The sequence below is a fragment of the Orycteropus afer genome, unplaced genomic scaffold, assembly GCF_000298275.1.
Source record: "Orycteropus afer afer isolate SDZICR_OR568_19922 unplaced genomic scaffold, OryAfe1.0 scaffold00063, whole genome shotgun sequence".
Classification (NCBI taxonomy): Eukaryota; Metazoa; Chordata; class Mammalia; order Tubulidentata; family Orycteropodidae; genus Orycteropus; species Orycteropus afer.
Window position 1 is genome coordinate 10771612 of NW_006921650.1, and position 17659 is coordinate 10789270.

Below are 17659 nucleotides of genomic sequence, written 5' to 3' on the forward strand. Positions count from 1 at the left end.
TGGGAGGAGGTAACTATGGGGAGGAAGTGGGAGGGGAGCTGCTGCATTGTAAATTTTGGTCAATGACATGAGACAAAGTATATGTGAACTGCTATATGAAAAGTGAATTTACTCTGTAAATCTTCACCCATATCCTAAAAAAAAAAAAAAAGTGAACTATAGACCAATATCCCTCATAAACAAAATATTAGTAGACTTATTCTGACAAAATATAGAAAGGATTCAACATTACAAAGTAGAATTTATCTAAGAAAAATAGGTCTATTTCATGCCTAAAAATCAATTAATATAATATGCCACATTAATAGAATAAAGGAGTTCAGGAGGAGGGAAGATGGAGCATAGGGCATTTTTAGGGGAGTGAAACTATTCTGTTTGTAATGGTGGACAGATGATATAATGAGTTTGTCAAACTCTAGGACTATACATACAAATTGAAAACCATAATTTAAAAACTGTGGACTTTAATAAAAACGTGTTGATAGCGGTTCATCATTTGTGACAGATGTACCACAAGAATGCAAGATATTAATAGAATAAACAGTTTGTAGGGAGAAGAGTATGGAGACATTGTACTTTGTACATAATTTTTCTGTAAACCTAAAATTGCTCTAGAATATAAATTCAATAAAAATAACTGATTTATGTGGGATATTTCTTTTCTTTCACTCCTCTGGCCTTATCTTTGACAGATGTGGATACTGAGCTCAGGCTTGAACCACAGCTCTGCAATATTTTGGCAATGTGATTATAATGGTTATAATCTTATTACTTGAACCAATAGCAGTTAATTTGGATTGTTGTAGGGAGGCCATGTTCTCAGAGGCTATTCAATAAAACATAAGAGATAAAGAGGATAATATGGCCAATTGTAAATCTTGAATAATGAGATAATAGAAGCTATTGTTAAACATTGCAGAATTATTTTCATGTACAATTCATTCAGCATGGAGCTGTTATACTGTAATATGGAGTTAAGAAACTAGAATGGATATTGGCCAACAAACACATGAAGAAATGCTCATGATCATTAGCCATTAGAGAAATGCAAATCAAAACAACGAGATACCATTTTGCCCCAGCACTAGTAGCAAAGTTCTACAAGACAGAAAATAACAAATGCTGGTGAGGATAAGGAGAGATTGGGACTCTTATACAGTGCTGGTGGAAATGTCAAATGGCACAACCACTGTGGAAAGCAATATGGTGATTCCTTCAAAAGTTGTAATTAGAAATACCATTTGACCCAGGCATTCCATTACTAGGTATATATCCTAAAGAAATGAGAGCAGGACAAGAACAGACATATGCACACTCACGTTCATTGCAGCACTATTTACAATAGCCAAAAGATGGAAACAACCTAGGTGTCAATCAACTGAAGAATGGATAACCAAACTATGGTACATACACACACAATGAAATACTATGCAACCCTAAATAATAATGTAGAATCTGCAAAACACCACATAACATGGATGACCTTGGAAGACATTATGCTGAGTGAAATAAGTCAATCATAGAAGGACAAATATATTAGTCCATTATTGTAAAAAATCAAGAGAAGGTTTTCATATGGAAGGAAATTTTCTTTGTTGGTTACCAGGGGTGGGAGGGGAGCGGAGGAACACTGTTAGGTAGGTAGAGACAAATATCGATTTGGGTGAAGAGAAGGGCAGTGTACCAAATGTGAGTGATCAACATGGTGTCATTGAGGAAGAGGAAGACATAGAGAGGTACATGGAAGGTACAGACAACAAAGGTGAGCCCTTGTGCACATACAGTACTGTGTTGTCAGTGAAGGAAAATATGGGTATACAGGTTGATAGATAAGTGATAGATAGATAGGCTGAACTATTAGGTATGTCTGTGCAGGGAGAAGTGTACCCAAGACCATGCATAGTGTTGGCAGACAATGGTTTTACAAGTGTATTTGTATGTTCTGTAAGAATTCCCAGGCGTATAGTAGAATTGACAAAGGACAAGGTTGTAGTCACTTCTTGGGTATAACCAGCTGCCCAGAAGGAGCGATAGTTGAACCTGTAGGCTCAGGACCATAGTCACAGGAGACATCAAGCTCAATTGGCATAGCGTACTACACAAAACATTGTTCTACCTCCTACTTTGGCAAGTAACAATTTGGGATCTTAAAAGCTTGCAAGTAGCCATCTAGATACAATGATGGGTCTTTCCTTGTCCAGAGCAAAGAAGAAAGAAGAAATCTAAAGATTCACGGAAACAGTTAGTCCAAGCGACTGGTACACCATGCAATCCTTAGACCATACGACTCTGATACCAGAACAAGATGGTGCCCAGCTACCACTGTCAACCATTCGGAATGGGATCTATGTAGGAGATCCTGGATAGAGAGGGAGAACAATGTGGAACAAAACTCAAATCATTTGGGGGGGAAGGGGGGGGACCAGGTTTGCTGGTCTGATAGAACCCTAGAGAAACCACCAAGACTATGGCCCCTAGCTGCCTTCAAGTCTGGAATTGAACCCACACCTGTGGCTTCTAGCCAAACAAAAGGCAGACATATGAGGTGAACATTTACCTGTTCTCTCCTTAGAACAATCATGGGATAAAGAAGGGCTGCTTATGTACAGGGAGAGAGCTGAGGGGGCAGGAGTGCATGGAGGGATGAACAAAGGGAAGAGATAACTATCGGGAAGAAGAGGGAGGGGAGCTGTTGCATTGGGGTAAATTGTAGTCAATGTCATGAGACAAAGTACATGTGAACTGCTGTATGAAAAGTGAATTTGCTCTGTAAACTTTTACCCAAATCACAATTAAAAAAAAAAAGAAAGAAAGGAAATAGGAAGAAATACAAAATTGACTAGGAAATGTAAAGCTGTGGATAAAGAAATTGTGTAAAACAGTTTCTAAAGTGTAGAAGAAACAAAAGTATAAACACACCTCCCATTAAAACACTGAAAATGTTATCACAATCACTAAACATGTTCAATAGAAATAATGTATGTATTCTTTAAGAAAGGATATGGAACAATGTGTCTTTAATTACACATGAAACATTATTGTTAAGTAATTGAATGACTATGAGAAGAGCTATAAAAGCACAGAGCTAATTTTTAAAAAATTAACAAACTTCTGTGTTCTGTTCAGTAAACATTTTTATTGTAAACACTTGGAAATTGAAATGGTAGCCCAGGTGAAAGCCCCAAAGTTCCAGGCATTTACAAAATGCACACAGTTTATTACTATACATGTTAAAGAATGGAGACTCCGCTGCACAGTTTCACCGTGTCTCATATCCGATACACATCCAAGGGATGTTGCTAAAATTGTGTTCAGGAGGTAATTGAGACAGACTACCTACCTAGAGATTACAGCTCCAGGAATCTGACCAATAGAAAGGAATTTTGTTTTCTCTCATGACTTAGCCCAGGTCTAAGATTAAAGTAAATGAGAGAAAATTCTATCTACCTACAAATTTATACATTCATAAATTCAGAGATAGAAGATATATGAGATTCTCAGCTTAGTGTCCTATTTAATGACAGAACTTCCCACACAGTATTCTTCAGAAATGGCTCTCTAGCCTTCATTGCAAAGTTCACCCTGTGAAACATGCCTCCCTCAACTGTGTTGAGTTTTAGGATATGTTCAGCACTTATGGGGTTATGATGCATTTTCTCATTTAATCCTCATAACACCTTTCAAAGGAAGGTAGCACTGTTTCTGTTTTACTGAGGAATTGGAGTAATGACCTGCAGAGAAAGAAGGAACAAAAGAAGGAATGATACAGAGAGAAGTCTAAGAGTTTTCAGAGATAAAAGATCAGGATTTAAAATGGCATATGGCCTCTTAACAGCAATACTAAAACCTGTAATCAGTTGAAAAACAAATCAATTGTGAGAGTAGAAATAAAGACATTTTCAGACAAAGCCTCAAAAGCATTACCTTGTGTGTATTATTTCTTTGGAAGCTATTGGAGTATAGTCTTCACCAAAAGGAAGAAAGCAAATAATACATAGGAAGTTATGGGATCAAGAACACAAGTTACGAGATAAAGAAAGTAATTCACAGGATGATAGTGAAAAAAAGTCCCAGAACAATAGCTGTGCAGCAGGCCTGTAGTAAAATCAGTCCAAATTACAGCAGAAAAATGGCTCTAGAAGAAATGTCTCTGAAGAGGGGGGAGGAGAGGCACTCACATATATTTCAATTTATCTGATGTTTTTGTATTGGGACTTAATTCTCACATCTGGTATATAGTTAAGGGATAAAGTAGTGATTGGTGATGATATGACATTAAGCAAATATAAGAGTGAAACAATTTCTAAATCTAGGGAAAAAAAATAAATATTCTACAAGAAAATATAACCATAAAGTAATCATAGTACGTTATGTGGCTCTTCTAGAAAAAAATAACAATAATTGCAAGTCACAATAAAGTAAATACTGAATATTGATTTAAGAACATAATAAAATATGATCTCCATTGACTGACAAATATGTTGTTAAGTGAAAATGTATTAAGGCATAATAATATTTATAGTATAACCATGTTATGGTTGTTTTTATTTTTTTATTTTTTGTTGTCTTTTTACAAAAGTTTATGATTTGATATTAATGCTTAAAAAATCTAAAAATGTAAGAACAAAATTTTATTAAGGTATTGCCAGAGGGTCAAGGTGGCCACATCTTCTGATCTCCTCTAACCCCACAAGAGGAAGACAAAATCACCAGTAGCCCAAGGCCTATTCCTGCAAGGCCAGACATGCTGTCTCCCTCTAACCTGACAGCAACTGTTCTTCTTGCAGCACCCACCACCTCTCTGCTGGGTTTGATAATTTGCTGCAGTGGCCACACAGAACTCACAGATTATGGAGTTTATTAGGGAAGCAACAGGCTACTATTCAAGTTCAGAAATGCACTCCGTCTCTTGTCTCCAGCTGTTTTACTCAGCAGCTGGCAGCCTCTCAGCAGCAAGGGTCTCTCACATCTCTCTCTCTCTCAGCAAATGTGTTTCTCTCAGCGGTACATCTCTCAGCTGGCAGCAAGAGATTCCTTCTGCCTCTAGGAGGGCTCCTATTGAGCCTGGCAGAGTGGCCAAACTAACTAATCCCAACATCAGAATTCTATACACCTGAGAGAGAGAGAACTTCCAAGATGATTGCTTCATGACACTCCTAACAGAAATACCCTAGGTGGATAACTTTAACAATCAGGAGCTACTCAGTTGTTCATGGCAAATTCCACCGTGGAGTTTACAAAGATTATGGCTAGAAAAGCCATATTATGTCATTTACTACATTGCAAGTATTTTTTTCATTGTTCTATATTTCTATGTTGATTTTTAATATAAAAGTGTATCAAAATATTCTTTAAAAAATTCACTTTAGTATGAAATACAGATCCAAACCATAAATTTAATTTTTACATATTATTCCAGTTGGGAACTCTGGTGACATTGTGCCTAAGGCATTTGACTGCTAACCAGAAGGCTGTTGATTCAACCCCACCAGCCACTCCTTGGAAGGAAGATTGGGCAGTCTACTTCCATAGAGATACTGCCTCAGAAACCCAAGAAGGGGTTACTATGAGTCAGAATCGACTCAACAGCAGTGAGTTTTTGGTTTTTATTCCAGTTTAGGTGAACTATAATTTAACCCTTCTCTTTTCATTTAATCTTTAGATTGCTTCCAGTGTTTCTGTATTTTCAACATATAACCAAAAAAATGAAACTCACTGCCATTGAGTTGGATCTGACTCATAGCAACCCTTCCTTGAGTTTCCGAGGCAGTAGCACTACAGAAGTAGATTGCCCAGTCTTCCCTCTGAGGAATGGCTGGTGGGTTTGATCAACCAGCCTTCTGGTTACCAGTCAAATGTCTTAGGCATTACACCACCAGAGCTCCTCTTTTATCTAAATATTTTACTAGACTACATGCCAAATGGAATTATTCAGGGGAAAAATTCACATTTTAAAGTTTTTGAAAAATAATCATAAGTTGATCATTGAAAGAGTGAAATAATTTGCACCCTCACTGCCAAGTTTGACAGTATCTATTTTTCCAGTATCTTACTAACATTGGGCAGTATCATTCTTTTTTTTTTTTTTTTTAATATTTGATGACTTTATTGAAAGATAATCTTCTCAAATTTCTATTTATTTGATTATTAGTGATTTAGATCATGTATTCATATATTTAAAAGCCATTGATTATCTTTTGGATCTGTCTTCTCTGTCTTCCCTATTGTCACTGCTTTAAAGACTCCTATGAAAGCAGCTCTGGTGGCATAGTGCCTAAGGCATTTGACTGCTAACTAGAAGACTGCCAGTTCAAACACACCAGCCACTCCTCAGAAGGAAGATTGGGCAATCTACTTCCATAGAGATATCACCTCAGAAATCCAAGGAGTGGTCGTTATGGGTTGAATGGATAAGAGGTCAGTGAGTTTGGTGGTGGTTTTTTTTTTTTTTTTGTATCAAAGGAATATAGACAAACAATTAATATGTTTGAATGGTGGTATTAGCAATGAATATTGAATATGTCATGGATTACCATAAGAACAAATAAGTCATTCTTAGAGGAAAAACTATCAGAATATTCTTTAGAAGTGAGGCTGGAGAGACTTCAACTTTCTTACTTTAGTCATGCCATCAAAAAAGACCAATTGCTAGAAAAAAGACATCCTATTTGGTAAAGCAGAGCCTTAGAAAAAATGAAGAAAACCCTTGACGAGTGTTTGAGTCCACAACAATGGACTGAAACACACCAACGATTATGAAAATGGTCCGGGACCAGGCTATGTTTCATTCTGCCGTATACAAGGTCCTATGAGTCAGAGATGACTCCTAGCAACTAACAAAAGCTTAAAAATGTTTTCCTGATATATGACACTGGACCAATTTGAGCAATATTTGGGAAAAATAAAAATCAAATTATGAGGAATAAAGCAAGAGGTAATTGGATCAAATACTTGCAGCAGTGTTTGGAGTCAAAACAACAAATAGAGTTCTGATTTGATATTTTCGTTCTGAGCAAGTAGCTATGAGCAAAATGAATCCAAAGCAGTATTTTAAGAATGAATTACTTGGATCTCAGATTCAGGCTTGACAAGTGAACAGTTCTCTCTGAGTGAAAATAAATCCTATTGTGAAGCATACAAAGATTAGGAGGATTAAGCTTCACATGTGGAGGATCTGAAAATGGATTTTTAAAACATTATTACTGAAGATATTTTATGGGATAATTATATAGGGATCCAGCTCATTTGTTTTTTCCTAAATTGAGAGGAGCCAGAATGTCTCTGGGGCAGGAGAAACTTCCGTTGTCTGTGAGAATGTATTATTTGTTACAGTATTATATTTTTGCTGCTAGCAGTCTTGATAAAGGGATTAAGATTTGTAGATAGTCTCTCAAAGAATTAATTGTTATTGACATGTTAGTACATTAATAGTTACAGTGCTGTCTTTATCCAAGTGATTGTAATTTGTATACAGATTAAAATCGCTTTAGTAATAATGCTCAGCCTTTACACAGAATTATAAAGAGTTCAAGGCGATAGGTAAAACCATTGAGTTAGTTCTAAAAACATGAAGTATGTAGAGAATGGGGTAATAAAGGTAGACATATTTTTCTTTTTTCTTGCTGGAGAAATAGAAAAAAATAATCTTTGCTGCTGATGCATTATTTTTCTTTACAAATAATACCTAAGACAAATTTTTATCAAATTATAGAAAATATTATTAAATGTCCAATAAAGTTAAAGTTCTGAGTCCTACAATATTCTACTTTATTCTTTAAAGTTAACTGTTGATTTTCATGTCTAGAATTGCAAGGTAACTATGACTAATACAATCTTTCGAGTAAAATGAACACATAATATTGATATTTGGATACAGGATGTTTTGGTTACTTTCTGTTGCTCTAACAGAAAGTATTACAAATGGGTGGCTTTAACAAACAAGGATTTATTCTCTTACAGTTTTGGAGGATAGAAGTTCACGTTCAAAGTGCCAAACTCTAGGGGCTGGGTGAAAGCCCCTCAACCTTGGGCTTCATCTCTGCTCTTGCTCTCAGCCCACTGGAGCTAGAGGCATCTCTTCACTCAGCCAGTTGCTGGCTGCTGAGGCTAACAAACCCAGGGTCAACAAATAAAATGGCCCCTTCACTGCTGTCGAGTCGGACCCCTCCTTGGGTTTCCAAGGTGGTTATCACTATGGAAGTAGATTGCCCAACCTTCTTTCTGAGGAGTGGCTGGTGGGTTGAACCGCCAAACAACATGGCAGACTACTAGTTCAAGACCAGAAATAGTCCCATGTTCGGCAGGAAACATGGCAGGCTATTAAAGGAAGACTCGGCTACATGCAGGGTTCAAGTGTGCCAAAAGCTGTAGACCTTTCTCAAGGCTTCTCCTTCTATACTGGAAGCAGACCACATCCCTAAGGCAGCTCCTCAGCTACTCCAGTAGATTCTACCATGGAGTTTATTACCAGTCTTACCATGGGAAATAACTACAACCAGCTGTCCAGCCACTCAAAGCCAGGCTCAGCCAAATTGACACATAACCTTAACTACCACACAGGATAATACAAAAGCTTTAGAAATCACTTATTAAACTGAAATATCTTGAGCAATATAAACAGAGAAAGGAAAGCCGAAAAGATAATTCAAAAATTACTTTGTTACTAGTTAGCTCTAAAATGTTCTATTAATGAGTAGTAGAACCATTTCAATGTTTTTCTGGATTCACTTCTAGGGGACTCAAAAAGACTATTCTGCTAGAAGTTCAACAGAAGATGCCAGATATTTAATCTGAATCCACGTTGAAAATAAAATTAGAGCAAATGTTCATATTAGGCCAGAAAAGAACTCCCACCTGAACCTCCACTACCATCATTATAAACATCATCATAATCAAGAAGAGACCACACTGAATCAAGAACCAAATGGACTTTTTTAACTTTGGAATTTGAAAAGCATGAAAGATATGACTTTTTTCAACTTCTACTTTAGCAAATCCTTCCTTTTTCTGTACATAAAATTCGGTTTCATTTAAAAGTGAAATTTTAAAACCAGCTTTTTTTTTTTTAATTGAGAGATTTTCAAAATAAACAAATCTTCAGCCCAAAGTATTTCCCATGATCCACGAAATCAGTCTTACAAGGTACACAGCAAATCTAATTACTCCAGTGTTTCCAAAGTGGGCCGCATGCACATAAATCTGTACAACATTAATAGCTTTTGACAAAAATGAGTTTGGAAAATTCCGTGTGAAATCACCTTACCATCTTAGGTGCTTTATTATCTAATATAGGATGTTAATCTATGCATTAAATGTGCATTTGCAGAAGTACAGAAGATGGGGGGGGCATCCCAGGCAGAAGGACGATTATGAGCCAAGATGAGCAGGTGGGGAAGCATAAGGCATCTTTTGAGAAACTGAAGGGGAATTCTGAGTTGCAAGAAATAAATCTGGAAATGGAAGCAAGAACCAGACTATGCCGATTTTGAATGACAGGCTAAGTAGTTCAGAATCTTTTAGAAGTCAGTCATCAACCATTGAAGATTTCAGAGTACAGTTGTCATAGTACAAACATGGTAGTTTGGAAAAATTAGTCTCCCCGTAAGTGATAGGCTGGTTGGGAAAAGAGAAAATACTCAAGGCAGGAAGTCTAGTTAGAAGACTCTAGAAAATAGGAGTGATATTAAATATAGATGGTAAAAGTGATAAAAGCAAAATGAAAGGTAAGGGTAAGATCTATTACAAAAGAAGCATGAGAGGCAAAGAAACTGAGTTCAAAAGGGTTATAAAGAGCTTCCTGGGGAAGTGATGGTGGCTTTAGCAACTCCTGAATTGATCACACCATCATGCCTTATCATTGCTCCTATGTCGTGACATAGGTTTTCTATTATATAAACTCTATCATTCTTGACTGCCTGGTCAAATTATTTTTAAAAATAATATGTTATTGTGTTTAAGTTAAAAAATTAGGTTCCCACTTAAGAATTCCACACCAGTTGTTTGGTGACATTGGTTACATTTTTAACAATGTGTCAATATTCTCATTAATTACATTCTGAATGCTCCCTTACCATTAATCTGATTTTTCTGTTCCCTGAACATTCCAGGGGAATTTACTCTAGAGCACTTGCTGACCCTTTTGTCTCATTCAGATGATTTTTTTAAAGGTGTGCAGTACCATAGGTGATGTTGTTGTTGTTATTGTTATTTGCTATCGAGTCGGCCCCGACTCATAGCGACCCCTCCTTGGGTTTCCCAGGCAGTATCACTACGGAAGTAGGAATGCCCAACCTTCCTTTCGAGGAGTGGCATTCTTTTATGAGTTAACCTGTTATGTAGCTAAAGGGTGACCTCAGAGGACAGTTTTAGTTCAAGGTTTAAAGAGAATCAAAGTGATAGTCTCAGGGAATCCCCTAGTCTCAACTGATTGAGTAAGTCTGGAATTTTTTTAAAAATTGTGTTTTGTTCCGTGTATTTCTCCCATTCTATCAAGACCCATCTGTTGTGGCCCTGTTCAAAACGACTGATAGTGGTAGCTGGTCACAGGGTAGATGAGGCCATCATTCATGTAGATTGTTAGTCCTACCAATCAGTTCTTTCTCTGAGTCCTTGGTTTCCTTCTTTCTCTTTAGCTCCAAGTAGAGACCAATAGTTTTTCCTTAGATAGCCACTCGCAAGCTTTTATGACTACAGATGCTACTCACCAACTAGGATGTAGAACACAATCTGTATGATCTATGTTATGCCAAATGACCGAATTGTCTCATGAGACTATGGTCCTAAGCCTTCAAACCCAGAAAACCAGTCTTGCAAGGCATTTGGTTTTGCCTAAGAAATATTTATAACTGTGTACTCTACATGCTTTATCATATATACAGATGTACATGCATGCACACATACATATATATAGACTCATGCATAGAAATACATATATATGTGCATACACATGTACATTCACATACATAATGAGGCTCACATATGCTATACACATATGTAAGTTACCCCACACATATTTTTTGGTGGTGGTGGTCTTGTTGCAACACTATGTATGTTATATCCTTTATCAAAAATGCCCCTTTGTCTTATGGACTTCTTAGTAACATCATTTACCTTGATCAAGCTGTACAGTCTTTGCCCACATTCAGTGTTACTTTTCCCATTAACACTACTATCTAGAGAGGGATTAATGCCTCTCCCCAACATACTACCTATTCCTAGTAACTGTTACTGAACAGTGGTCTCTGTATACCTATTCTTGTCTTATAAAAGTAAGATAATACAATATTTGCCCTTTTGTGATTGGCTTCTAGGCAAACAAAGATAGGCATATGAGCTGAACATTTACATTAGGTAGATACAATCCTTGGAGAGAGAGATCAATCATGGGCAAATAGAAGGTCTGTGTATGCACAGGGAGACAGATTGGGGGGCAGGAGTGCATGGGAGAGAAGGACACAGAGAAGAGGTGGTTATGGGGAGGAAGTGGGATGAGAGCTGTTTTATTGTGGGAGATTACAGTCAATGTCTAAGACAAAGTGTATGTAAACTGCTGTATGGAAGATGAATTTGCTCTGTAAACTTTCACCCAAAACACAATAAAATTGAAAAAAAAAAAAAGAAAGAAAGAAAGAAAGCCAGCTCACTTGCCAACTTCTTTCTTAAATCAATTTTATGTGCTCTGTTCATGTTCCATCCTTCCATAGCACTTACATAAATGGATTTTAAAGGTCTACTGACTTGTTTGTCTCCCAAATTAGAGTAACAATTCCCTAAATGTATAAAAAACCAAACCCACTGCCATCAAGTCAAGTATGACTCATAATGACCTCCACTGAGTTTCCAAAGTGGTAGACCAAATTTGTCCATTCTCTACAACTAAGACATTAGCATATAGTAGGAACTGAGTCGTTATCTGATGAAGGAGCATGTCTAGGAAAATTAGAGTGCTGGTAAGCATAAAGGAAAAAGGAAATAAGCATATAGATACAACAGAAAGATGGAAGAAAGTTCATCTTAACAAGACTTTGGAACGCTAATGGAGAAAAGAATGAAGAAACTGATAAAGGAAAAAATTATTAGAAATTCAGAGCATGAGGGTGCTGTGGCATGCAACTCAGGTATGGAGAAATGATCCCCTGGTCATCAAATATTTTCTACAATTCTCAAAAGATGCCTCATGTTCTTCTACTTTCTTGCTTTAGTGTTTTGTGTTTCCATGGTTGAGAATACTCTCACATCTTGAACTTCTATTTGAACATCTACTTATGCATGTTTAAAACATAGATCAAACATCACTGTTCATATTAAATGTTCATATTTGTCCACAAATTTCACAGATCAAATATTCCATGAGCCCATCCCTAATCTTTTATTTCATTGACATCTCAGTGATTTTTCACATTATGCAGCCTGAAGACCATCAGAATAAAATTACACGATGGAGTAGTACAGTGTAGTAAATTACTTAGTATGGCTTTTCTACCCATAAGTCATTGTAAACTCAGTGGTGGAATGAGCAACTGAGGAGCTCCTGATTGTAAATGTTATCTACCTGAGCTTTTCTGTTGGGCGTGGCACAATGCAATGTTATGGGAAGCTCACTCTCAGGTGCTTAGAATTCTGTTGTTATGATTGGTTGGTTTGGCCACCCTGTCAAGCTCAAAAGGAGGCCTCCTAGAGGCAGAACTCTCTCTGATGGCTGGTTGAGGAAGAAGTGCTGCTGAACGAGACATGCGTTGCTGGGAAAGAGACGCAAGAGACATGCATTGCTGAGTGAGACACCGAGGGACCAGCACTGCTGGGAAAGAGACTGTTGGCTGAGGGACGGTGGGCTGGGACAGAGACTGAGCATTTTCCCTGAACTTGAATTGTAGCCTGTGGTGCTTCCCTAATAAACCCCATAATCTGTGAGCTCTTTGTAGCCACTTCAGCGAATTATCGAACCCAGGAGAGAGGTGGTGGGGGCTTTGGGAGGAACGGTTGGTGAAAGGGCTGGAGGGAGGCAGCATGTCTGGCCTTGCAGTAATAGGCCTTGGGCTATTGATGACGATTCTGCCTTCCTCTTGTGGGGTTCTAGGAGGTCAGAACATGTGGCCTCCTTGTCCTTTTTGCAGGTAGTATTTATGGTAAGTTTCTTTCTTTAGACATATTCCGTACAATAAATGATTTTTTTTTTTATTAAAGATAGAACTAGAAACAGCATCATTTCCAACTCAAAATAAAGGAAGGATTTAATCATGTGATTACTGATGGTTCCAAAAATCATGAGTGAAAAAATAAATTAGGGAGATGAATGGATTAGACTGGTATCTGAACCCACTGATCGAACATAGCATCGTAAGAAGAGGGACAATCTAACATCATACATCTCCTTATGGAAGCACACAATAACCTATATAATATAGTCTTACTAAGAAAAAGAAAAACAACTAAATTTTATTAAATTTTTAAACGTATCAACCATCTTAAAGGAAATATATATAGAATATAGAAGGAAATGTCAAAAGACAACACTAGTTCATAATAAGGAAAATATCACATGGGATAAACAACCCAGTTTCACCAACAATTAAATTTCAAAAGTAAAATTAAAAGGAGAGAAACCTATATCTTAAAGAAATATTCAAAGAAAATTAAAAGACATCTCAGTGAGAAGTGTGGATATTTTTACATCCTGACTTGAAAAAGACCAAATTTACAAATCATTATGTGACAGCTGGGGAAACAAAGCAATTTTGTGCTATGAAAGCATTACTGTTAAGTTTTAAGTGTGCTAATGGTGTTGTGGCTATGATATTTAAGCATCCTGATATCTTGAAATATTTTTGGATTGAATTATATGATGTCTGGGGTTTGCTTCAAAATAATGCGGTGGTGATGGTGGTGGAGGGTAGTGAAGATGGTAGAAAAGAAACAAGATTGATCATTGTTGAAGCTTGATTAGAGCCACATAGAAGGTTATTTTTACTTATGTTTGAAGTTTTCTATTTTATATCATTTTAAAATGTAGGTTTTTGGACCTCACCACAGGTCTATCCAGTTAGAATATTCATGGGAAATTCTAGAAATCTGCATTATTAACAGTTTCCAGGTGGTTATCACACACTAATATTTGGAAATCACAATCTTAAAACATTTTATCCTATTGATCTTGCACTAGTCAGAGAAATACGGTCAGTTATACACGCCTGTTATCAATAGTGAGAGAAGCTGTATTTTCATGAGCCTTGCATCACCCAAGACAATATATTTAGCGTGCACTCAATAAATAATTGTGAAGTAGTGAAAATATTTACTTTTGTTTACTTGGAATAAATATTTTAGAGATAAATTATACAAGACTTGCCCACAGATTCCAAGATGTTAGGACCATTTGGTATCAGAAGTGTGCACCTTCTGTAAGTTGTTAGTAATGATCCTCTGACCACATGGAATTTCTTTCTCATTCTGTGTTATTTAATACTCTGAATTCCTTAATTGACAGTAACATCATATTTTAACCAGAAAGGATGAGAACAAGTCTCCTCTCCTACACACCAATGGAAGTAGGGAAATTAGCAGCCAGGGGTAGAGTATCTACTCTGATAATACAGATACATATGATCTCTTAAGGAAAAGAACTGATATATTTCCACTTACTAACTATATCACTCTTTTTCTTTCCCATTCTGAATTTGTTTTGCAACATTTCATTTATTGATTAACATCTTGACTCTCCTAAGTGGATATTCTTTTATTGAGACTTTTTTCCCTAAAGATCTACTCTTTCCTACATATTGGAATCTTTGAAAGAGCACCGTAATAGGTCTGTCCTAGCATAAATCTTAGGATCTAGTTCCGCCACTAATTAAGTAGGAGGTTTTGAATATAACACCGTGTTTCCTGGGTCCTGGTTTCCCCAAGTATTATAATTCTAAAATGAATAAGTCAGTCTACTCTTACTCATCTCTAAGTTCACCACCATTTTTATGGCACTTAGAGGAAAAACGTATTTTCACTTAGTGTTTAAACAGAAAAAAAGAAAAGATATAGACTCACCTCAGAGTCTTAGATGACAATAAATAAAGCCAAATTCATGCAGTTCTGTTCTTAAGCTATAAATCCAGGAATGTGAAGGATTTTTCCAACTTTAGCTTACCTGCTTATGAGCATGATCGTAAGAATTAATGTGATTGTCAAACTCCTGGTGTTTGTGATACTGCTTGTCACATAATTCACAGTAAAAGTTTGCCTTGACATCTTCCAGGGCCTTTGCTGTGGCCTTCTCCTTTTCTGCAAACTCCTTAAAAGGAAAAAAAAGAAAAAGAAAAAGCCAACGATGTTGGTTATATTTCTAATAGCATAGCCATGGTTCCATGTTAAGCAAGCTGCTAATTAATTTTATTCTGACTAAACGCATATGGTGAAGCTGATTACTTTTCCTAGAAATCCATGGTATTGTGGAAGTAACCTTTAATATGTCACTATCCCTAACTTGTCAATGAAAGCCTGTGAGTATTCCCACTGGAGTACTCTCCTCCAATCTAGTGTCACTCATCCTTCCTCTTGCCACTGATTTTGAGGTTGTGGTTCTGCTAACTCATCACCATATCCCCTACCTATTCAGTGCCTCGTCTCAAACACAAGCCACACTGTCTCCTTGAAGCACCTCTCTACCCTACTATTTTTCTGGGACCTTGGTTATATTGTTTTGTATTATTGGCCTATTTTATATTATTTGTAATACAATATTATAAACAGATGTGGTGGCACAGTGTATAAGGCATTTGGCTGCTAACCAGAGGTCAGTGGTTCAAACTCATGAGCTGCCATGGAAGGAAGATGAGGCAGTCTACTTCCACAAAGATTTATAGCCTGTGGGAGTCACTATGAGTTGGAATCTACTCATTTGCTGTGGGTTATAGAACTATATTATATTAACCTGTTATTCATCTATATTGTTTATATTATTCACCTTTTGCTTCATGTACTTTGCCTCAGTGCAACCTTCAGTGTTGGGACTTGCTATTCTTTCTGCATGTAATGCCTTTTCCCACCTTATCATATTGGTCAGTTACTGTTCTTTTCCAACACCTAGCCACTCACCTCCTCTGTGAAGTCCTTCCTATGACTTAACCAGGAAGAGACAGTCTCAATTATCACACTATCATGAAGCACATCTCTCAACATTCCTACTTTGTCTTCTTCATAGGCTTCTCTTTCTTTATACAACCTCCAGAGGTGACCTCTTTTTTTTTTTTTCTCCCCACACTTTTATTGTGATGAAAATATACACAACCAACCATTCGCCAACATAACAACTTCCACATTTACAGCTCAGGGACACTGACAACATTTTTCCTGTTGTGCCACCATTTTTACTACCCTTTTCCAAAATATTCCACCACCATCAGCTTATATGGAACACCTCGCAAACAAAAGCTTCCCTTTTCCCTAAGGTGACCTCTTCACACTGTAGCTACAGCCTCGTGTATCCATAATCTCCATGAAGCGTCAGTTCCTGCTGGACACTACTATTAAGTTTATCTTTTGTTCTTTATAATTAATATCTTTACAATATTTGTTATGCTCTGTCTCAGTTTTAAACATATCATTCCCTTGCTTAACATTTTCTTTAGATCTCTTATTGAATATAAATTATGTGCTAGGTATTAGGGTAAATATATGAATTATCTAATACATTTCTCACAACACTATACATAAGTTCTATTTTTATCTGCATTTTACAGCTGCATTAAATAAAGCTTAGAGAAGTCATTCAATCACAGTGACTGAAGCTGGTAAATGGTAGGGAAAGGATTTAAATTTATGCTTAGTGAGTGCCTTTATTAATACACAGCTGTGGTCTACCTTATCTTTAAGGGCAACTTTCTTATGACATACAAATTCCTTAATTAGACTTCTTAATTAAACTACTGACTACTTCCTAGCCCCTTTTCTTACCAATGCCTGTTTCACAATGAATGTGTAGCAATAACACAATGCTTATAGTCTCTGAATAAACATCTTTATTTTTTGTAACAGTTGCCTTTTTTTTTTTTTGCATATAGATTTTCTCACCCCATTAATCACCTGGCAAATCTAATCTTTTTTTATGATTCAGCTTATCATTAAACATTCCCAGAAATCTGTTAATGAGCCTTGGCACTCCTATACTGGGTTATTGAACCCTTTCCCGTGCTCCCATTTTACCCTGTTTAATTCTATCACCAAACACGCCATGCGATATTAAACAAACTGTTTGCATGTTTACTTTTCCAGAAATCCCTTGTGGGAAGGAACTCTTCTATTATTTTTTGGGTCTACAATACCTAACATATTGCCTAGGGCAGAATGTCCTTTTTGTTAAGTTCTATCAAGTCAGTTCCGTCTCATAGAGACCATATGTACAAAAGAGTGAAACACTACCCAGTTTGTACCAGTCTCACAACTATTGCTGTTTGAGCCTTTTGTTGTCGCCTCTGTGTCAATCCATCTCATTGAGGAGCTTTCTCTTTCTTGTGACCCTACACTTTGCCAAGCATGATATTCATCTCCAGAATACTTCTCACTTATTATGGACATAACCTGATAACACGTTCAGGGTAAGTGAGAAGTCTTGCCTTCCTTCTTTCTAAGGAGCATTCTGGAGTACAGCTTCCAAGATAGATTTGTTCATTCT

The 17659-nt window shown here is 36.8% G+C and overlaps 1 protein-coding gene across 1 annotated transcript in view; it reads right to left on the reverse strand.

The window, feature by feature from the left end:
- Positions 1–17220, reverse strand: part of ZNF804B (zinc finger protein 804B) — a 163702-nt gene extending 146482 nt beyond the window's left edge. The window contains exons 1-2 of the mRNA XM_007939859.1: positions 17191–17220; positions 15137–15280 (exon numbers count right to left, since the gene is read on the reverse strand). Of these exons, the coding sequence (XP_007938050.1) occupies positions 15137–15280; positions 17191–17220 (174 nt within the window). The remainder of the gene's footprint in view (positions 1–15136; positions 15281–17190) is intronic.
- Positions 17221–17659: the final 439 nt, after the last annotated feature.